This window comes from Liolophura sinensis, chromosome 1 (assembly GCF_032854445.1).
Source record: "Liolophura sinensis isolate JHLJ2023 chromosome 1, CUHK_Ljap_v2, whole genome shotgun sequence".
Taxonomy (NCBI): domain Eukaryota; kingdom Metazoa; phylum Mollusca; class Polyplacophora; order Chitonida; family Chitonidae; genus Liolophura; species Liolophura sinensis.
In genome coordinates, this window is record NC_088295.1 from 52,813,855 (window position 1) to 52,838,057 (window position 24,203).

A 24,203-nucleotide genomic window follows, 5' to 3' on the forward strand; every position below is an offset into this window, starting at 1 on the left:
GTGCATTTTTTTTTTTATATAATCTTTCATTTCTCCACATCAGAAAATCTTTCCTTGTTATACCTTGTTATATGTATATATATATATATATATATATATATATATATATATATATATATATATAATATAATGAGCATTTTTTCTGGATCAGCCACTACCTTTATCTCCATACACATCTGTCTTCAGCACATAGGATGTAGCTTCTAACATGTGAATGGCTGAGGCTGTCCCTTTGTGTGTCTTCAGAGAGAAGAGCAAGCAAATTTGTGGTTATGTTTTAGTATTTAGTTTAAGTGCTCCCCTCTCTACTACACTGCCTCTACAACCTCCCTCTGTGTGTTTAAGTTCAATTATGGCTGAAACTTAATCTTGGTGATTGCCCCAAATTCTCCGCTAATGAAAACAATAAATCACAACTAAATTTCCAGGCCATTTACTTGTCAAATTCCCAGTATTATGGACTTTTTTGTCTGTTGCCACTACAGCTCTCTGATATGATGTGAGATGGCGCAAACAGAGAATGCAACCAAGGCAAAGATTGCCAGCTCTACTCTGTGAATCTGGGCCAGATGAATCGGTGTCCAAATCTTCTTCAAATCCAGAAAGTTTAAAACACTGCTTGACCTTGTAATGCGGTCATCAGGACTTTCTGTTTGCCGCTTTCAGTTTGGTCATGCTGAAAGAAAAAAAAAAGACCACAACAACAATTTGATAAAACACTATCAAACACATGCAATTATGCAAATGCAATGATCTGTGAGACAGCTTTAGATTATGTCATATAGCAATGTTTTCCCTATGAAAGCTGGTTTGAATGCATTTGATCATGCAGGTAATTTGATTTTAAACTTAAAAGAATTTTGTTTTGACTCAAAAAGTACCAAAGGTTTGGCTGTCCTCCTGAAAACTTTCTATCTGATTCCCTCTCCTGTTTAAGCTGGGGATCATTGTATGTTCAACACTAAATGCAAAACAGATAGAGATGTTATTAGATATGAATCATGAAGTTATACTCAGAATTATTCTGAAAAGTTTACCAGGAAGGTGAAGGTTGAGAAGCCAAAGCAATGTGTCACCAACTGATAAAAAAGCTTAATCCTCTTATGTATGGAAATGCCTCGTTGCACAAACATTACAGGTGAAAACTCCAAATGATCTGAAGGCCTGAATAAATAGTGTCTTGGAAACAAGTGATGTAAAAAGTGTAATGTCAGAACTTACAGCTGGCTGTGTCTAGCCCTGTGTGACCCTAGTAGGGAATAGTGGTGGCCAATTAGCTGCACACATGGGCAAGCTCCAAGAATTCTGCCTGAGATGTTATGTTGACAGTCTGACAATAACTCTGACAGTTTAATAGAGGTATGGTATGCTGCCATGTAACTCTATCTACTGTCTCCTGCACTGGCTATGTCACTGATACCAGCAGCGCAGATGTTTTTATATGGGCTTTAATACAAGCAGTTAGAGAAATCCCCATGTAAATGTCCAGAACAGACCCTGTGTCACCATTTACCAACAATAAACCTGACCAAGGAAAAATAACCTCGTTCACAGGCAGGTAATGCAATCAGTGTTTCATGAACCTGACACCCAGGCAGTTTGTCTGATACAAGATTGCCCTCTGCATTCATTCAGTGCAGTTTTAACATAAATAACATGCTGAGTGAAAGCTGAGGAAAATTATTGCTTTAGTGTTGCCTGAATTATTTCCTGAATTTGTGTGTGTGGGGGGGGGGGGCTACCCTCGGCATTTTGTTTCTTTGTAAATAATTTATAAACTGGAAAATTTTAAAGGGAGACGTGTTAACTTGCTCTGTAGTGTATACCTTTGAAAAGAATCACAACGAATAATTCTTTACAATATATTTTTTCTTGATTTGTAAATCTCGTTTTGTCTGTTTTCATCTGATATGTACTTGTTTTACGTACATGAATAATGTGTCCTTTGGGCACATAATGTGTCCTGTGGGCATATAGTGTGTCCTGTAGGTATATAATGTGTCCTGTGGGCATATAATATCATATCATAATCATAGGAAAAATAGGACAACTTTGTCCAGTCTTCATAGAATACAAGAATTTACAGTATTTAAATTCATAGGAAGTTTATTAAAAGGAAAACATTTTGGGAAGTTACTAGATCGTGCATATAAAATACTCTTCTACGGACAGCTATTTGAAAGTTTTTATACAGACAGTTTACATTGATTAATACTTAGCTCTTCCTGAAGGTATGTGTGATTCAGTGCGGTGCTCACTAAATTATTTCTGCTCCCTATGTATATCAGTGTAATTGCTAGGAAGTATATTTGACAATGAACCTTTGCACCATATGTAGCTATTTTTTAACAGATTTCACCTAATCTACTTCCTTCATCTCTGCCATATTTTAAGTACTCATTTTTAATATTCTGAAAGATAATATGTAGCGAATTTGCGCAGTACCAAAGAGATTTGGTGTGCAAAATTTGGATTGTTGTAAGGTTGCGTTTATGTGTAGCAAAAGGTAGACCAAGTAGAATAAGTAGAGATATGAATGGATGAAGCCACTTCAAATGACTTTGTTGTCATGGTTACAGGTGTTCTCAGTGATCGGTATGGTGTCGATCACAGCCACATGGTGGGCAGGTCCCACCTGTTTCCAGAGCCTGGCTTCTCTGAGGGCGACAGTATTTTGCAGGTAAGTTCTTGGAAATGGCTAGATGGAGATTAATGTGATGTTTAAGTTTGGGTCAGGCCTATCAGGACCACAGTGTCTCTGACAAAGTGTGACAAAGATTAAAATCGATTTAGCCAAACTGTCACAAAGTAGGACAAAAATGAAATTGAGCATAAAATTATTTTTTTGTGTTTGGAAATTTTATTAACAAAATAAATAAACTCATTTAATAATGATAGTTCATGCTACGATAGAATGTGAAACATTTAACAATGGTGTTGTGACCAAATATGTCAAATATTGATGTAAAACTATAAGTATGTCTTCTACCCGGTTTCCTCCCACCATATTGCTGGCCGCTGTCACATGAAATATCACAGATGACTAAATATGACAAATTCCGATTCTGATTTTGACTCCCTAGACCATCTTGTGTTGAGTTTGAACTCTAGGGTCGAGCACTAGTTCAATTGATTTGTAACAGGGTACTAACACGGAATTTTTCACTTATACAAGAGTCGTCAGATTTAGTGCCCTAGAAAAGCCTTACTCCAGATACCAGACAAACTTCCAGACTCAAATTCACAGCCTAGCCTGCGAGAGCTGGCCAAGTGACCGATTGTGTGTGAGAAGAGCAAAGCTTTAGTCCGAGAATCCAGTAATAGCCACTAGTTCTAGTGAAGTCGAATTATACATATATATCATGGTTCTTGTGTTTTTTTCTTCAGGGTGTGTGTTATTGTAAATTATGATAGCTACATGTAAGGCTAAAGGATAGCTTTTATCAGTAATTGGATGGAATGACCCTTGTCTGTTCACCAACAATTAGAAGAACTAGGTGTGAGTGAAGAAGATATGGTCAACGTTTTGTAAATTTCCTTAAGTTGTCGGGCCGAAAGAAAGGCTCGAAAGGCTGGGAGAGAGATAATAGTTAGTTAACCACTAATTGATATAGCTTAGATTCTGTCCCGACCGTAACAAGAAATCTCAATGGCTATCCTGGAGAAGCCCCATGGAAACGTATAATGTCTTAATTGCTAAAAGCCCTTTTGACTGTCAGCCGTCTTGGAAGAGGAGCGAGTCGGCGGAGGGGCAGGACGGATACGGGGAGTCCACGGACTGCCGACTGTTTTGACTTCTAATTTGAAGAGCTCTTAATTGAGCACTTGGCCACTACATTATCGGTCCCCATAAATCTGAACGTTCATCAAAGTAAAGGAAGCTGACTGCATTCGGCCCATTAGCACAAAAGTCTGTTGTCCTTTTAAAGCGATCGAAAAAGAAACTGTCGGAAGAGTGGAATTAAGCAAAGATGGGGGCTTTTCGGACAAGTTTATGAATTATCTATTAAGCGTTCGTCATTGATTGGTGCTCATCTCCTTTGCAGGCCCTTTACGGTTTCCTGTTTGTTGTCTCGTGCGAGGGGGAGGTGTTCTTTGCCTCACGCACGGTCGAGCAGTATCTGGGATTCCATCAGGTAGGTCCACCACCGGCCACGTAATGTTACCTCATAGGGCACCTGCTCCGTCAACTGCTCGCTTAACACAATCACTAAATATTTAATTTAGCCAAAACGATCCACTCACCGACCAGCCTCTTAATCCTGTAAGGCTTGTATATTGGCAGTATAGGTAAGTATCTCCACAAGATTTGTGGTCTATATACTGTTTTGTGCAATTGGCTTAGGCTTCATCATCATTGTATACCCGTAAGTATGGAAGACAGCGGTAATGCAAGAAAGGTAGTGAGTGATTTTAACAATACCCCAGCCACATTTAATTTACCAAAATATAACATTCGATTCAGAGGAGAGCTTTGTATTAAGTTTTTTGGTGGGCAATCACGAATTACGTGAGCTACAATACTTGTGTATGTGAAAAGCTGATTATAATATTGAGATTTAAGATACATTTTCCTTAAAGGAGTTTCCCATGGAAGCTTTATCCTATATCTTAATATTTGAGCAACTGTAACGTTTTAAACTGACATGTGACATGTTTTGACCCGTCTAATTAATATTTAACTATTGGTAAGGTGGGGGGTGGGAGGTGACACAAACAGCTATCAGTTTAGTTGTGTTTGTAAACATCCATAATTTTGTTACACAACGTCTGCATTTTTTGAGAAAGTTCAACATCACAAGGGTTGCTCAATATCTGCAATATTCGTGGAAAATGTGCTGTCTGATCGAGTTCGAGCAGATAGGTGTGATAAAACCTGAGCCCTCGCTGGGGGGCTACAGTAATAAAGCCCAGCGGTTCGATCTAGTTGTTGTTCCCGTGGGTACCATCATGGAAAATTCATCAGTTCTTAACACTGATCGGGCGGTCCTGTCGAGTGAAAAGCTTACAGTTTATTAATTACTTAATCACATTTACTGTCCCCGGAGACCAATTCATCAGCATAGAAGCTGCTGGCATCGACTTGCTATTCAGGCACACCTTGTCCGCGGCAATGTTTGATTCATGCATCCTTGATTAATACCCTGCGCCCTCTCGATACAGGTGGGAAGGGTATATTTTTTTTACACAACACTGAATCATGAGGCAAGGGTGAGTTTCTCACACACCATTGGGACCTCCGCCCCCTAGCTTTAAGACGGGGTGTCGAGAGTTGATCAGAACTTTTGTCGTAGGTCGTTTTATCTAGAACCCGTGTCGGCTAGACATAATACAGGTGTTCTGTTTGTTACTAAGACATAATTAGTACAGGCTCGGCGTCAGTGTGGGATTGATCAGGGTCGGCCGGTGAATGCCGTACAACAGTTTCAATGGTCCATCTGTCGAGGTCCCTATAGCACTGTTGATGGCGAATCCCCGACCCATGCATAGCGCCCCATCAAGGTAATTACTCCCCATCTATAAATATTTATAAGCTCCGTCCAGGTATGTCGATGTAATAACACTAATTGGTTTTACGGACAAGATGTAAGAAGTTATTGTCAGTAGGCCGTGCAGATTACTCGAGATTTCGATCGCTTCTGGCCGATTGTTGGCCGGTCCTAAAATATGTCTGATTGGTATGTCAACTCCATCTAGATCGAACGGATTTCTTACTGTTTGCTTTGTTCGAGGAACAATCCACATTAAACCAGCCGACTACATACGCTTCTCTGATTTTTCTTCTTTGATCTAGGGCGATTGCAACAGAAATTTACCACAATTTCCCGCTCCATAGAGACCCTTAATAACTTCATAATAATTATTCCTTTGCACTTGGCATGAAGCCTGGACTAAGGGTAAAGCGATGTAAAAACATCCATTGGCAGTGGACCATGAATTGCTATTTGAGATTTTAGTGATTGATAAAAGATAAAGATTAATTCGCTAAATCCCTCCATGCCCCGAGTTATACAAACAGCACAAAATATATGCCTTTCAGATGCGTTTTATTTCTACCATTTCTGCATTTGGCCAAAAGCAGGATTTTTACATTTTTTTTTTTTTTGAGAAAGAAGAATTAAAAGGACTACTAAAAAAAGGTGAACTATTTGTGTCTGTCCTATAGTCTTTACTTATGATGGTGCATGTTTGCTCTGCTAAACAATTTGGACTCCTAAAACGTGAAATATATTATCTTGTAAGGGAGTCGATCGCTGGTGATCACAGGCTTTCCATCGCTGTGACGCACATCACCTTGAAGTCGTTCTGCAACCAAAAATGTGTGCAAGTGGTTAACAAAATTAAGCATGAAATTAACTAACCGCCGATGCATGGGTGAAAGTAGACAGCGTTAAATTACAGTCAACCAAACAGTACCATCTTGCAAGAAAAAGAAGACAGAGAATACTATGCGTATTTTACTTTGTTATAAACCTACGCGTGGTCATGGGTTTCCGCCAAGCCGGGTTTCCTACCACCACACTGCTGGCTGCCGTTGTATCAGTAAAATGTTCTTAAGTATGGCGTAAGACGCCAATCAAATAAATAATTAAATATTTTGTTTTAAGAAAGTTAAGAGAAGCTTTCCCTGCATACCGTCAGCACAACGTTGCACTATACTATGGATTATCCTACGTGTGTCCCTGCTGGCAAATCAAGGGCGTTATGGTTCTATTTTTTATGTGACGCGAACTTTCGGAGGAATCTGACTCCATATTATATTATTAAAGCTAGAAAAAGCCGTCATCTTTCTCGACTTCGTCATGTATATGGTTGTTATATTGTGGTGGTTACCAAGCCTCAGTGTGTACGTTTACGTAATTCCACCAAAGGATATGAATTTGGACTCGTATCTTTGTTAAAATTTCTTAAAGCTGTGGTGGAATAGATAAGTGTGCCTACTGACAAATAAGTAATATCGTACTCTGGCATACTCCATAAATCAGACTTGGTCGTGCTCGTTAGGTCCTTGGTTCCTTTGGTACATAAACCTTATGATTCGTGGTTTGTTAAATTGTTAATAAAATTGTTACGACATTAAACCCCAAGCATTCATTCATTTACTGTCTTCGTTGAAAACACATCCTTCGTTTAAGCGCATACTATTTGTAGAAGCCGTGGACGAATGTGTTGAATATTCAGTTTTGAATGCCTTTGGTTCGCACGATGTTTAGAAGAGTACATTTTAGTGTATATTAATTATACTTTCTGCATGTGTCATGCGAGTTAAATGGTCCGGTGCATTGATAAGCGTTATAATGTCGCCATGCATTTGCAAGAGTGGATGTCTTGTTGGTATACTTTGATAAGATTGTGTTGTACGTTCAGTACTGTGTATTTGGAACCGTGTAGAGATTGTCATGGTACAGAGGGGCTGTTGTCCGGACATTGCGAGACAAGATGGATCGATGGGCAGTGCGAGTAAGGGACGAGGGAGGGGCGGAGAGCTCTGCTTCAGACTGCCTGCCAAGGTTAATGGTTAGCCCAAGGCCAGGTTAATGTTAAGCATTGTCTTTAGCCAGCCTGACGGCTCGAGTGATTGAAGATAATACAGGCCCGTTAAGGCACCGTTATCAAAGACCATGGTTGAACGAATCTTCCTGCACCGTTTCTGAACTATGGTGGGCGAGCCGTACCACATAGCCGTTTGTTTAACAAATCTTGGTTTACTTGTTCCACCCAAGTTCGTTGGCGAAAGTAACAATTATCAGGTTGAAAGGCCTAAAATTTTAATCTGCTTCTTCTAGACCCAGCGAAAAAATAACTATTGCAAGTCTTCAATGTCTGGGGTAGATTTTTTGGTGTTTTGGAGCCTAAATAGAGTTGATCTGCATATTAGAAACATCCATTTTCGTGCATTTATGTCCAACGGAATGAAACACTGCGCTGAGAAAGATTATGTTTGCTATATCCCATATTGTTTGCTGTGTTGGCGAGATTAGATATGCTTAACTGTGCATGCAATATCATCTGTTTTAATGTGTTAGCCAAAGTGAATTTATCCATACTATATTGGTGAGAGTTGAACTCAAGTGATAGATTTCACCGCTGTTACATTGTGGTTTGTTTAGTGACGTTGGCTTATCCGAATAATTTAGCCTCTTCAACCACGCCGAAGAAATAATATAGACAAGCCAAAAACGATCAAGGAGTAAGGAAGAAATAAAATACCATCTTGTAAGAAAAAGAAGACAGAAAATACCATGCGTATTTTACTTTGTTATAAACCTACGCGTGGTCATGGGTTTCCGCCAAGCCGGGTTTCCTACCACCATAATGCTGGCTGCCGTTGTATCAGTAAAATGTTCTTAAGTATGGCGTAAGACGCCAATCAAATAAATAATTAAATATTTTGCTTTAAGAAAGTTAAGAGAAGCTTTCCCTGCATACCGTCAGCACAACGTTGCACTATACTATGGATTATCCTACGTGTGTCCCTCCTGGTAAGGAAGAAATAAAATGAGATAGCCTGTAGATGTGTCTGTAGCTGCATTTTGGTATTTACAGTTTAGTACACAAACAATTTTTCAAAATTCAAGAAGTTGCATGAGCCAGTATATTCATACCAAAGCTGATTAACAATAATTGGTAAAGTAAAGGTTAAGGAAGCACAATGACAAAATTGAAAATTCTACATTTTTCTTTGAGTTGAGGATGGATGTTATTGTTTTGATTTTAAGGCTCCGTAGCAGATTACAATTTTACGGTGAAATACAGTTATGCTGTGTGTAAAGGTTTATTTTGAGGTGCATGAATTATTCGAAATTTCTGCACGTTAAAGGAAAACGATCCTCAGTTTTTGTTTTGAAGAATGTAATTCGTTAAATTTGATTTATATGTCTTTTCCGGTTCAAGAAAAAGATACTGTGATGCAGTAACACGAGTGCCAATCTATGGCAACGTGAAACTTACAAAATCTCTCAAGCAGTGCTTCAGCGACTTCCACTGCAGTAAGCATGTCGGTAATAAAAGAAGTTTAGGGTTATGTTTATCAGGAGTCATTAGACGGTCGATCAAATACTGATAAACACTTTCTTGTACAGGGTTAAAAGGGAACGCCCTTTTGATGCAATGCAATGTTTGACTGCTGTATTAATGTTCACTCGCATCCAGTCACTTGAACTTACTGTGTGCCCTTAAGGACTTTTCTGACCAGGCCGTATCTATTGAACCCTTAACAAACGAGTTGTGGATATATAAATATTTTCCCCGGGAGGCACTGTCTTTTCTGTTACATGTCATTTTGTCAATGTTACCTATCGGCTAAGCGGTATTTGCCAGTATTTAATGTTATCTGACTTATTTATAACCCAGCGATCTGCTCGGATGGAAGACAAAAGGAGTGCAGTAAATATTCGTTCGGCTGATGTTGAGATTGAGGCGTATAAAAACCCTATTGTGTATACTGAAGCTTGGCTGCTTGTTAGAGTGTGTCCACAAACGCTATTTATGTTTGAGGGCTTTGTCAAGCAGTGAATTGAACCATATTTTTTCTTCCATCCCCCTTCAAATAAATCATATGCTATGCATGAAGGAAGCCCAGACTAGCGACTGATTTCGTCTTCAATAATTCTGCAAGTTAAGTATTCCACCAGTTCGATACATGTTAGCGTTATATTCAGCATCGGCAAGACATAACTGTTTTCTCATTAAAGAATAACGCCGGCAGTCTGTCAGTTGTCGGTAATAGTTCTGCCCATGAAATATTAATCGGTTTGAGAAGCAGCCCGCTTGGCCCCGCGGACTTAATGTCTCCCGATAACTATTTTATGATCAGTTCACTGGGGTTAGGAACTAAATAAGATAACCGGTCTGAATCAATCCCCATTCAATTTCACGACAGCGCTGAAATTATTACGGTGGATGGAAGAATGATTTAGTGCACATAATGTTTCTTCGTGTCGTCGTATACTTGTGAAAAATGATTTTCTTACGATTTTCTTAGGACAACCTAGGGCTCTTGTTTTCATCTTTTCCGTACAAACCAATCACTGCCAGTCACATTTCCTAGATAAGTAAGTTGTTCTCATCTGGAGTTTGCTTGCGAAGATCTCATTGAAATAGGAATGTATTTTTGAATAAAAACGGATAAAACATGTTAAACTATTCATGAGTTTATAAGGGAGAGAAGAAGGTATTAAATATAGATTAAAATGGTCCTTCTCTTGGGAACAGGTTGTTAGCTTGAAGTCTAGAAAGGGGTTTGTGCATGGAACCCTAGAAAGTTAAAGCGATCTTATGTGTGTATGACGAGTCCAAAAGCATTTTTTTTGTACATGGAGAAAGTCTAAGGAAATCTCACATAGCCCTGAAAGGACCAAGTGTTAAATAAATGTATTTCACCAAGTTACACCATTTCCCTGTTTTTTTTTGTTTTTTTTTTGTTGTTGTTTTTTTGTTTTTTTTTTTAAAGAATGAGTGAGTGAGTGCTTGGGTGTATCGTCGTACTTAAAAAATTGTTCATATGACGACGAAGGGGTCCTTAGAGTGTATGTAATGTGCCTCCTTGTTGCAGAACGGATTAATCCATCGCTCTTTTATCTAGTGCTGCTTCACTGAGACGACTTACCAATCGAAGGCAAAGAAGACGCCCCGCGCGAGCCATTATACTGATACGGGTCAACAAATCGTTGCACTATCCTCTTAATGCTGAACGCCAAGCGAGGAAGTTACAACTTCCTCTTTTATAAGGTCGTAGGTGTGACGCGACCCAGGATTGACTCTGGATGTACGGACTCTCTACCAACTGTGCTATCGGAGCCGGTCTGTTAAAAGATTATACCAGATAAGATGCATATATGTGTAAAAGGATTTCCAATTGATGATTCACTCTTAACAAATGCCGCTTGACAGACCAAGTGATTAATTTTTGCACACACAGAATTTCTTACTCAAAGTTAGAATTTATATAAACGGAGGTATGAATGATTTTTGTGAACATATCAAAAGTCTTTTCCAGAGAAAGTACAAAGTGAGCCACATTTACCTGAGATTCATGTTTTTTCATTGTCAACATGTATCGGTAGATCACTTTTGACAAACACATCACCAATTGTCTACGTGTTCTTTAAGTATAAAGGGATTGTATAAATTTTCTGACTCATAGGCCATGGGAAGGGACAGAAATTGAAAATGGTTAAGTAATGTTGGTGAACTAAGTTCATTGGAGAAATAAAGTCAAGATTGTCTTCATCCCGCTGTAGATGTAGGCCTACCGTGAAGAATTTCCAGTGTTAACTCTTTGTAGCTGTGTGGTAAAAGAAGAACCCCGACAGATGACAGTAGGGTTCTGTTTACATCCTTGCTAGTTGTGTTTAGCGTGGGTTCTTGTCATATATTTCACAACGCCGTCGTCACCACTATTTTTGATGTTATTAAGCAACTAGTTTTTCTCGGTTCATTATTTTTGCGGGCGGTCATGCGTTATAAATTAACTCCAAGTGTTAAGCCTGCTAAGAGAAAAAGTGAATATTTTATTCATTTTCCTGCAGCCTGTGACCGACTCGGTGCAGAAAAACGAGGCCTGCTTTAGTGTCTGGGGGAAAATATCCCCTGAAGGCGAGCAGGCAGGAAAACTTTGACTGACGGCTTGTTGACACCGGTTGTCACTTGGATTGGATGGTGGTTACACCTCCTGCCGGCTGAGTGAAGGCCCTTCGCCAGCGGTTCTTCTTCTCCCTTGCCCCGCCAGGACAGATGGCGCTTTCCTTCCTATTAATTTACATACAGGCGCAAAATGGAAATTCGCACCTCTTCCTTCCAGCGGCTATAGCTGACTGCGCGCGATATGCCTCTGAGATATGTTACTTGTTTAATAGTCTCCCCAGGAGAGCTTGATGTTCACACCGACACCGTTGCCTATTTTCACACGTTGTAATTTCTACTTCAATCAGAAACTGTTTGACAGCCATGAATGAACTGGATTCGATCTGTCCCAGCTGTGTTAAACACAATCCTAGCCGATTTCCTTCTTAAGATTTCATTCCTAACTGTGAATTAAAACGAGTCACAGCTACTGTATGTTTGGTCTAATGACAATTAACTTTTGTAACTCCACCAAGCGATTTGCCTAACAGACCTTTCTTCCATTTACTGGAGATTAATGAAGTTGAAAATATTAGCCTCTGTGGAAATAGTGGTTGAGATTGTCTATTTTGCTGCGTATCTTTAAGATGAAATACAGCTTTACAAAATTTTTGCAAAATTGTTGTAAATTGAGTATACCTTACATAATACACACCCGTCATCCACGGTCCTGGTCCGATTATGTTACCTCTGTACATTATGGTCATCTGGTAAGCAGTACTGTAAGTAAAGTACTTATCAGGCCAAATGTGCGGGCTGCATTGAGGTATGGGGCGTGGAAAACAGTGTAAATTGATTTGGTTAATCAGCATATGTTGTGTCTCCACATCAGAAAACACGGATCCTATATAAAGCTATATAACGCACTTGTGATGATTTGTTTATTTGTTTGGTATTTTACGCGGTACTCAAGAATATTTCACTTATACGATGGCGGGCAATACTGATGTAATGATGTGCTTCATCCTACATGTATATTAATGACTGTACTGATTAATGACTATAAGTCTATATTCTCCAGGATTTTAGTTTATTGAATTACCTGCTAAGTCAACACTTTTATTTCGGGGCCTCCGTGGCTCAGTCGGTTAAAGCGCTAGCGCAGCGTAATGACCCAGGAGTCTCTCACCAATGCGGTCGCTGTGAGTTCAAGTCCAGCTCATGCTGGCTTCCTCTCCGGCCGTACGTGAGAAGGTCTGCCAGCAACCTGCGGATGGTCGTGGGTTTCCTCCGGGCTCTGCCCGGTTTCCACCCACCATAATGCTGGCCGCCGTCGTATAAGTGAAATATTCTTGAGTACGGCGTAAAACACCAATCAAAAAAAAAAAAAAAAAAAAAAAACACTTTTATTTCACAATGCATAAGCTCTGGGGGCTTCTGATTGTTGTGTGAAAAATCAAGTTTTAAACTATTACGGAAACTATATTGGAAACCTTCACGTTTGTGACTCGCGCTAGGACAAATGGACATAAATAGTTGGCCGTCTGTTTTAAATGTGCGAGCAGTCACACTCTTTAATCAGGCTGTACTGGAGTTTTCGTGGCCAAACAAACCATCCAGCGCATATCCAATCACCAATCAAGTCAAATCAAGCCAAGTGAAAGGAGCCATTACCAAGTTTATATTGATAATTTGACGCCGTGTATGATATGAAATGAAACCTACATTTCCATTAGGGGTGGTTAGGTTCAGGGATAGAGGGCGATGGTTCACTCCCGGCTGTCCGGTTTTCGCCAACCACAAACACGAAACGATCCAATATATACTCTATACCAAACTCCATAGAAATGTCATGAAACTTAATTTACCACTTATTACCGAGAAATTATTTCGATTGAAGGCGATGCTGTCACGATTCTTTACTTCAGAATATGTTCTGTTATGTAACCTGTTTGATAATAATTTATTTGCTTGCTCCTTCAGTCAGACGTTATTCTCTTGTTATTTTGTTCACTTGAAGTCAATACCGTGCTTGTTTTTCTATTGTTCAGTCCGACATCATCCATCAGAGCGTCATGGAACTGATCCATTCGGAGGACCGGGAGGAGTTCAAGAGGCAACTCTCGTGGAACTCCGCTCTGCCAAACGACAAAGCTGAAATGCCACTACACGAGGTCCTCCTACCTGGTGTGTATATCCTGACTAGCTCATGGCCATCATCAAAATTTTCTATGAGAACCATTGGACGAATCTTTATAAACGTTATTGGTGTTTTTTCTTGACATCTTTCAATACAGTTTAAAGCGAAAGAAAATAAGCAAGCACCAGTGAAAAGACTATTGAAAACTAAATACAAAACTATTTCACATGTCCTTCATTTTGATAGTCATTCATGTTCTCATTATATTCATGAAGTCGAAAAGAGTTAATTAGCTATTTTCTTTGTATAGAAGATCCATTTGACAGTGTAATTTACTACAGAATGTTGTAGTAAATTGGAGAAAGCAGGGGCGCCTTCATCTATGTACAAGGCTGTATTATCTAAGAGTCATTTATCCGTTTCACTGAAACTTTGGAACTAATGCCTTGATGCAAGTGTATTTCTTGGTGCTCTGCATCGGCTGCCCATGGCTGGCTCCCTCTGGCCAGGTGCCTTTACAGTCAGTATGCCAGTGTTTCCACAGCGCCCTGTTAATTGATTCATAGATTACATGCTACAGTCCATTTAATCATAGACCGTCAGGGGCGGGAACATCGGCATCGCTCTCGCGTCTGTCAGCTTGCCAGTTTTTATAATGTCCCCACAAATGTTCAACGTATCGAGTAGTTCTGACCTATGTCCATTGGCAACCCAGTCCGATGTTTTCGGATAATTTCTAGCGATTTCGTCCACCTGTAGCGGGGTATGCATTTCGCCAGAGCCCACAAGACCATGCTATAAATCCAACTCAGCTACCGTTATGAGATACTCTCGCCCCAGGTGTTCCGCCTAGTTGTGTCTTTATGTACCTGCTATTGCCACCAGATTACTTTCAGCTTTTTCTTTGGCGGATTTGTTTTCTTCTTTGCTGTCTGCTAAAGACGAGACGATAGGCTTACAGAATATCAACAGCCGGTGTTTAGCCGTGCAACTGTTAACTAATGAAGTCTTTTGTGGGGGATGATAGAGCGCGCCGGTGCACGCCATAGACTCATTGCCTGATGGTCACACGGACAACCGATCAGCCCTGCGTATTTAATCGCTCCCTAAAGTCTTAAGAGCAAGCCAAATAAGCATAGAATTGTTTGACGCATAATGGGCGTCCCCAAGGTGCTGTTAGCTTGTATAGACTGTGACTAATTATGGGAGCGGCACCAGACTCCGTCAAGAAAACCGAAGAAAAATAAAACAAAGGGTTGTGCCGATTAGAATATTGGCTCCATCACAAATTATGTCCGCATAATCATTTTTAATATATCATTTGTTTATGTCTTTATATTTTCCAGAAAACATTCACCACCTATATAGATCTTTTACTGTGAGGTTCCGATGTTTACTAGACAACACTTCAGGGTTTATTGTAAGTTCCCATAATATACTAAATCCCCGCTCGTAAAACTTTTATACACTTAGTTATAGAGATCTCCCTGTCGTTCTTTGGAATAAACTCCCTTGTTAGCTAGAATATTTCCTTATCCCAATATGTTTAAGTTTTACGCAGCAAGCTGACCAAGACTGAACTGAATCTATGTTTTAGTCTTGATGAAATTAAAGATATTGTACAAGATTTGTGCAGGCCACAATCTTCTTAGATTAAGTATTTTTTTTAATTTTAATATTGTACGTCAGTTTGCTGTATTGTGTCTGTGGTAACCTTTCGAGTTTTCAGTTGATATTGATTGCAAAGTTAAGTGATAGTTGAACGCTAAGAATGATTCGCTCCGATTTGATGTCTAGATTGTACGGTTTTGTTTGTAGACATTAGAAATAAACGGCTGGATCCGAGTTCTACATGGTCAGAACCTAAAAACAGAAGAGCCTCAGATGGCCCTTTTCGCCACGTGCTGCCCTTTTGGACCGATGTCTTTGTTAGATCTGCCCTCCCGTGACCTCACCTTTAAGTCAAAACACAAGATGGATTTGTCACCACTCTCCATGGACAGCAGGTACAGAACGGCTTCATACACGTGTGGACCGAAACTGTAGATTTTCACAGTAGAGTGTGGATGGTTTATATACCAGACGGAACCTCTCCAACCTCATGAGAGTGTTGCCAGTTCTGCATTGAGTTGAACATGGCGATTCATTAACTACCATTATTGTGTAATTACAACTGTGGAGTAGAGCTTGTTACCACTTGTAGAGGCTTTTAGGGGTTCTTTTAAAAAAAACTATTAAATAGGATGCAAATGTACAATTGCTAATACTTCAGAGATTGAGTGTGCTTTCCGGATTACAAATAACACCCAATGGATCCATCCAGCTTTGTGTTCGCTTGTGTGTCTTAAAATGTACAATGGATCTGACTGCAAGAGTTTCGCGAAGGGTTTCTTTCGTGCAACAATGAGAAGTCCTTCATTATACCCTATAGCATCGTTTTAGCTTTCTAGAAACTCCATCGTCACCAAGATGACGTTCAGTAAAGATATCTCAGGTTTCACTTTATCATCCCAGTAGACTCTAATGGTTTCTTGTAACACGGAAGATTTAATTGAATAATGATAATTTATAGCCCTGATTTCATTCCTGGTAATTGAAGGTACATCATTCTTCCTCTGCAACAGCAGACAACTTTTTGAATTAGAAGCTATTAGAGTTGCTAAATGGAATTTGGTAAAAGCAACGGTTTCATTTTCTTGTCACTGCAAGAGTAGGCCATTATATGTTTATTTGGATTTCATCGTTTTAGTATTTAAATCCGTACTTTTCGATCGCAATCGGCAGCTCTGGCTGAGATTATCCTGGTTTTAAATTACTCACATCAATATCGAGCCACGTGATCATTCTGTCGACCATTCAGCATATGCATGCCTGTAGTTGCTAATGCACATTAAGTGCTCGGAACAAATCTGAAATCTCATGCCCACTATGTAATAAATAAGTTTTGGCTTCCCACTTCCACACTTTCCCAACAAAGTTTAAATGACCGAAGAGTTACATTTGTGATCTGTAAATTTACTTATGTGTTAGTTATAAAAATTGGTTAAAAGTATATATTAAGTCGTGTAGTGTCAAACAAAATATCCGAAAATCTAGATATGGTTTATGTTAGTTTAAAACTTTTATTGTTACCATGCGTTTCAGACAGAGATGGAGAATTATTTTCTGGTTGTCTTGATATGGTATTGATTAATCATCATTGAAAGCGGAACCACTTCTATTCCACCGAGAAAAAAAAAACCAAAAAGTTTTTCGTCTCTGTAAGCCTTTTCTGAACTCTTACAATTAAAAAGTAATGTAATCATTTCCGTTGATTGTAGAGGGCGTATGGTATTTGGCTACACAGACAGGGACCTGGCTACAAAGATGGGCTATGACCTCATACATCCTGATGATTTGTCCTACTTCGCTGCAGCTCATCAAGAATGTAAGTTACTAAAATGGACATAATGAATATTTAGTAGAAACTAGGAAGGTGGACATATAAACTGATGTTTGATACAACCCACAGGATAGCCCACTGGCTGACTGATCAAATGTCGTTGGCCGGTAGTCCCGTGTCCTCCACTTACAAATATGACGTGGTCATATGAGTGAAATCCCCTTGAGTAGGGCGTTAAACACCAATGAAATAAAAAAATAAATAAATAAATAAATAAATAAATGCAACTGGTTTGGTTTGCTGTCGACCAGTGGTTATGTTGTAGGAGACGGAACATAGAGGTACTAGTCACATTAGGAGATTCTTTGATTACCTGGGAAGGTGACGAGATCCCCTCCAGGCCGAAGTGAAATATTCTTGAATGGAAGGATAAACATCAATAAATAAATGACAAAAATGTGTAAAACCAAAACTTTACTCAAGAGGTATGGATAAGTATTTGTACACACGGACAATGAATCACACTAGTCAGCAAATCAGTTGATTAGTCAACCGAATTGAATCTTTCACGAGGTAAAATGCAGGTGATCTTTCACGTTTCATTTATATTGTTGTTTTCATTTTTGTTCGTATATGTGCACTAAATTTATATAACAGCACATTTACATTTAAACTTTATTACATGTTTACCTAACTGTCACGTTAACTGACACAATGTGCTTGATGCTGTTGCTAGTGATAAAGACGGGAAGTTCTGGTCTGATCGCGTATCGGTGGCAGACGAAGGAACTCAGCTGGATCTGGCTGCAGTCAAGTTGCCGAGTGGTCTACAAAAACAGCAAGCCGGACTTCGTTATTTGTACTCATAGACAGCTCACGTAAGTTAATATCCACATTTTTTTTAACGAGTGCCTTAGCTGTGAAACTTTCAGAAGCTTGCTGGAACACATACCAAACTACTTACACCAATTTAGAAAGGTTTACGAATGAACTGTGCGATCTCAACCAGATTTTTCAAGTTGTCCAGGGTGTAGCCAGCAGTTAGCGAAAAGAAAAACAACCCTATATTATCCCTTTTTCCATGAAATGAATATCATGGAAATCGTCAATTTTGTTTGTTTTAGGCAAATGTTAGAAATGTGTACCACTTAATAAAGTGACCAGAGGCGCTACGTAGACAATCATGACGGAGCAAATTCATCAAAGGCCACAGCCTCTGTATGGTGGCCTGTAATGGAAAAATAATTTGTGTTTGGCCGTGTACAATGGGTCAAGGCGTCACTAGTAAATCTGGTGATCCGTAAGAGATATGTAAAGTGGAGCGAGGAGACCATGGTCTGTTACTGCCGTGCTTTACTGTGATGAACCCTACAATTGCATGGCCCGGATGTGGGCTGTCAATACATTAGTGTCTCAATCGATTGAACCATTAAATTCCCGCTATTACTGAGAATTGAAGGGTTTGTCCCGCTGAATCTACAAATAGGTAATGCAGCACGGAGGCAAACGTCTACTTATTGAATTACAAAAATCAATAAACGATCTGATGGTGTTAATATCTGGCCAACTGCTTCGTGGGCCAAGGCTCGCTTTAACTTTCTCCACCCCACCAGCTACTTTTAACTACAGTGGTTGGCTTCTGTTTTATGCTTCTGTTTCACTCTCCGGTATTTTTTCTCTCCTTCTACGCAGGGAAGACGAGGGCCAAGATTTGGTTGTCAAACGTGGAAATGAGTTCAAACTCCCTTACCCATTACTTGACATCGACATTTGTTCCGGCTTTGGCTTTTCCGACGAAGAAGTGAGCCCAAAAGTGAAAGGCGGAAAAAGCAAGAAGACCAAAGCTCCCCTTCGGGACTACTTGCAGACAGGCCGCAAACGACGCTGTCCTTACCGGGAACCGCTCAACGGGGTGAACGGCTGTGGCTCATATCCCGTCATAAATTCGTACATGGGCCAAGAGGAAATTAAGTCGGACTTGGTGTATCCCTACGCGGGTGGCAACTATGCCTTGGAACCGGAACTGTACAGAGCACCAGGATATCACTCGTTCTCTGGTGCAGCCGTGTATCCAACCTCAGAACCATACAAACTAGACAGTGACAAGCATAGTTACTCTAATGGTTACTACCTTGACCACAGACAATACTCCCACACCCTATCATATCACAACAACGGCTATGCCGACCTCATGGTCCAGTCCTCAAAATATGGTTACGATCTGCCCAAATATGGGCTGGACGGCTATAGCATAGACCTCAGCAAGAAAGTTCACTATGACGACAATTATAACACCCACCTGGACTCTTTTCGAAAATACACGCCATATGATTATAGTGGTAATCGTGTAAACGGTCATTTAGACAGCATGGATCTGAGGCATCCTTCTGTGTACAATGCAGGGATGGTTGGTGGTATGGGCGAGGTGAATGGACCTACGGGACCAACCTCCTGCCTCAGTACTCCACCTCTGCTTCGTCCGGAACATACCAACCCTCAGATCTTGAAGTATGACCAGAGCCAAAACCATTTACCGGCGGATTCCAAGCAGTCTTACAGCACGTCTGGCGCCACCAGTCACGCTCACGACGTCAGCACAATTCGCGACGTCAAGACACAGCAGACCTTTATCCCTTACCAGCAAAGTTCTGTGATTAAAAGTGTGACAGGCCGCGCAAGCTCGCCGGTCGTTACAGGTAGCATGGACCAATCCAGCTGTTCTGGCGGAGGCCTCTATTCTCAAAACAGTCGGACTGTTGCCACCAGTTCATCTGATTCTTGGCTGTCTTGCACAAAATCTCACCCGGATAGAAAGATAACCTCAACGCCGCTCTCAGAAAACATGTCCCCTAGTCAGCAAACGACAACCTCAGTGTTGGTATCTAGTCCCTCAAGCCGGCATGCTAAACTCCCGGAGCCAGAGAAGGATGTGACGATTCTTTCGCCGGCAACAGTGTCCAGTTGCAGTGCGTTGACTAGATCCACGCCAACCTCCGTGATTCACTCGCCTGATAGAGTATCACATGTCAGGTAAGGGAATGTCATCAACAGATTGATGTCTCAAACAAGCAGACAACAGCGATTTCATTATAATGTTTATTTTATCTTGCTGGCACTCCTGAAAGATCCAAACTTTTTTGTTAAAGTTCGTGAAGTCTACGTGTTTCTGTTTAGAAAGGGTTCAAACCTGCCGTTATCATCATTGAATATTTGCTCAGTTTGCTGTTTGGTATTTAAAGGCAGCGTATTAGGCTGTTTGTTGTTTTTATGTTGGTTGCATTATTTGTTTGGGTTTTTGTGCCACTTTTTTAGTCCTTTGTCAGTGAGTTCTAGGTTTTCTGCAGGGTAATTATATTTTCATTCTTTGTTTTAGTTTTTGTTGTTTTGTCTATCTATAATTCAGTATGATACTGAAAAAAATTGGGTAACATGAAATCTTACCCAGTATCAAAGTTGACATTTGTATTAATGTGCTCTTGAAAATCGATTTCAAATGCCTTACCTACAGGTCATGTGATAAACAGCCTCATGTTCTAAACGGTATCCCTGTGCCGGTGGTTAAGACCTCTCCATGGGTCCAACACTCAATGGGTGCGACTCCCGGAGCTTACGATATGAAGGACTGGTCGGCTGTGGGCATGGGGATGGAGAGTTGTTCAAACCAACAGAAGTCCCAGTGCGGAATGGTGATGGACCGATACCTGGCAGCACCCAACAAACTTAGGGTTGGGTTCGATATGTTATAAAACATGTGAGTGAGAAGAATTACTGACGATTTGGATATGAGAAGAACGATCTGCAGATATTGACCTGCAGATGGATCGAGATCTAATGCGCAATAATAGTCCACACTGTTTGGGACTGGATAACTGTTGATCCCTTTTTGACGTATTTGTATACCGTGCAATTTTGCAAATATGGTCGGGTAAAGAAATCCAAAATTACAAAAAATTGAACGTTATGTCAGGCATATTAGAAAAAATAGTTGATTAGCGTTGTAAAAGATGGTCGTCCTTCTTCGTTTATAGTTTTGAAACTCATGATTTGTGCTCCTACTAACTTCACATTATCGCCTTGGCATTTTGTTAGACTTTTGCCACCATATCAGTTTTACTAGATCTAGTCGTCACATTGCTGTTCTGCTCTTTGTTACCACATTGACATAAAAAAAGACAAGATGTGAATGTGCCTTTTCCTTTTTTAGGTTTTAAGGGACCTTTGTTCAGCCATTCAGAGGTTGTGACTACCAACTCGGAGGAAGGACTAAAGCAAAAACAGTGCCATTGAAATGTAAATTATGTACTATGAGACAAACTCAGCTAGTGACCATGTGCATTTTCTTGAAAGCTTAGATAAGATTGTAGAGCGTATTTCAATAACTACTGCACATTAGTGCTTGAAATGTCTTACACATGGATACGGGAAATTGGTTTGGACAAAGCTCTGTGCTTGGGGACAGCTCCGGCCGTCGTTTGTGTTAAGGACAACCCTTCTGTATTCAATACGTATACCAAACTAAAGGACCCAGGCCGCGTTCTAGATGGTGCAAGCGGAAATGGACTGCCTATAGTGAGATGGAAACAGAGCATATCTCTTAAAAATAAAGACATTATCGTGGTACACCAAAAGTGATTGTTGGCAATGTTGAATAACATTAAAAGTGGACTTGATCAATTGTGTATGTAATCTTTCACTACTGCCTGACGTCTGAAGGGTAATTACCCAGGAATCCTGCACATTGTGTTTGGGAATTGTTTGCCTCCAATATGAATCAGTCTCCGCGCATGAGACTCACTGGACTATTCTAGTCACCTCAAGTGTGTCATACATTCTCATCACGACATTAATTCCAGTATAAAGATCTCGCTGTATCCCCTTTGCTATGTTGCAAGTAAATATTCGTTCATTTCTTAATTATATGATTGTTGTTGTTGAGTTAGTACAGCCTTGTCAATATTATTTGGCTTATACGACAACGGTCAGTTATTTGGTGGAAATTGGGGCGTAACTTAACAACTCGGTCACAACCCGCCCAGCCCATGTGTATTCATTGATATTTGTAGTTAGATGAATGAGACATAAAAACATGTTATTTATTTATTTATTTGATTGTGGGCTTACGTCGTAAATGAGAATTTAGTTCACTTAAACGACTGTAGTTAGTTTTATTGGTCGCGGAAACCTCTGTCCTTAAGCAAGTAAAAGTGAAAAGAACAGAAAGTGTTTTGCATGGAACTTTATGTAAGACCACGAGCGCTGTCGACTGCTTTATATTGCCACCAATGCCTGGAGAACAGTGAAACCAACGAAATCTCGGGATTCTCTGTCTTATGTAGACACTGGATTGAATCACGAGTGTTTCATGAAAGGCCATGCATGCGACTTGACCACACTGCAACGACCCGCCCCGTTCATGTGTATTTATTGCACGGTATGATGTTCATGAGACGTGTGGTTAGTAGACGGGTGAGGTGCAGAAACACGATACAAGTGACATTCTGTTAAATGCTATCACATCGTTGTAAGCTTAGCCTGGGAATTACCAGACAGGCTACATTATCATATTATCAAAGTACTGGTCATGTGAGAGCTGTTGCTGATATCATCCAGTCAGTATGGGCTGTCTGGCATTTTACCAGCCCACTAGTGTATGGTGTCGGATTTACGCTGTCGTAATAGCCGCCATGCGCTAATCACCCAGTATAGTCCCTCTCAGAATGACTTGATCGGGAGACAATTGCAAACGGCCAAGGGACGTCAAAGAACGCCTTAGCCATGTTCATGTTACGTTTGGGAATGTAACGGTCTGGTCAAGTCTCACAACAACATGACCGTGCCAAACCAGGCAGCATCTATCTTTTTCTTTTCTTGAAGGGTGATCCCGGATGTATAAGTTGGTATTAGGCCTACAAATACCGAGACGACAGTCGCTGCAACTCATCAGTCTGTTATACAAGAAAAAACGCTATACCTTGGGTACAGAATCACGTAAACATGAATTGCAGTCGTCTTTTAGGAAGATTCATATCTTTGGCGATTGGATTACACGCTGTTTCACAGTTTGTGAAGCTATACAAGGCTTCTACTGTAATACACTAGGGCAGATTCCTCAAAATTGGAAATACATTTGAAATACCACGCAGGTTTTTCTTAATACCCCAAAAATGGAACTGAAGTCTAGGTTAAATCTTATATGATGATGTTACAGTTTTGAACAATGCCTGAGCCGTTATTCGTTAGCGTCTGATCTAGAGAATGTCTTGTCAAAATAAAATCGCAGCTGTTCCATGAATATGACTGTCTTCAGAAATATATATGTAGTATTAGAACCATAAAATCTAAACATTCCGAAAGTATACTGAAATCCAGTGACCAAGAAGTGACTGCGTAAATCTCGGACATTGGGGCTTAATTAAAATCATTATATTTTATTCATACAAAGAATACCTGAATTCCAATTCCAAAATTGTAGCCTATATTCTTATAACGTGTAAAACTGTATTGACATTCAATGCTAGGGTTACTTTTTATTTATTTTACTTTTTATTTCAAAGGTATCAAGTTAGGAAAGGGTATTTACTGTATCAACAGTCTAAATTATGATATACAACATGTATTTCTTCATTAACCACTGAAATCCACATCAGCAAGGAATGTAATAATGTTTCTAGTTTGTCCAGAACAAATATTTCCCAACAAACTGCACACTCTAGCACCAACTTCATCAGGCTGACAGAAATGATTACTTGCATGTTATAAATTTGATAACATGCATGTGACAACACCGATTGAAGTAAACTATCTTGAAAACGCGATACTGGTATAGTTTATAAGAAACACCCTCCCACCAGTTCCTCTTCATAAAAAAAAATGATCTGTTCATAGCGATAGGACAAATTATCCAATCTGTGCATTGCCTGAACGACTGTGATATCCGAGCTGCACGGCCGTGGGAAGCTTCATAAATTTTCATTCCGATTTCTGTATTACGCATCCATCAAGGGTTAAGCAAGAACACAAAAATAATGAACCAATCCAGCACGCTATTTAAATTGTTGGCTTACAATATATATGTGCTTTGAATGACAAACAGTGGGCGACAATTTAATAGACATG

The 24,203-nt window shown here is 40.0% G+C and overlaps 1 protein-coding gene across 2 annotated transcripts in view; it reads left to right on the top strand.

Moving 5' to 3' along the window:
* Positions 1-22,006, top strand: part of LOC135481123 (single-minded homolog 1-like) — a 55,696-nt gene extending 33,690 nt beyond the window's left edge. For both annotated transcript variants that reach the window (XM_064761043.1, XM_064761045.1), the window contains 10 exons: positions 2,580-2,680; positions 4,047-4,136; positions 13,617-13,752; positions 15,052-15,125; positions 15,524-15,711; positions 17,026-17,132; positions 17,824-17,965; positions 18,780-20,117; positions 20,596-20,838; positions 21,292-22,006. In XM_064761043.1, coding sequence (XP_064617113.1) covers positions 2,580-2,680; positions 4,047-4,136; positions 13,617-13,752; positions 15,052-15,125; positions 15,524-15,711; positions 17,026-17,132; positions 17,824-17,965; positions 18,780-20,117; positions 20,596-20,833 — 2,414 coding nt within the window. In that variant the 3' untranslated portion in view covers positions 20,834-20,838; positions 21,292-22,006. The remainder of the gene's footprint in view (positions 1-2,579; positions 2,681-4,046; positions 4,137-13,616; positions 13,753-15,051; positions 15,126-15,523; positions 15,712-17,025; positions 17,133-17,823; positions 17,966-18,779; positions 20,118-20,595; positions 20,839-21,291) is intronic.
* Positions 22,007-24,203: the final 2,197 nt, after the last annotated feature.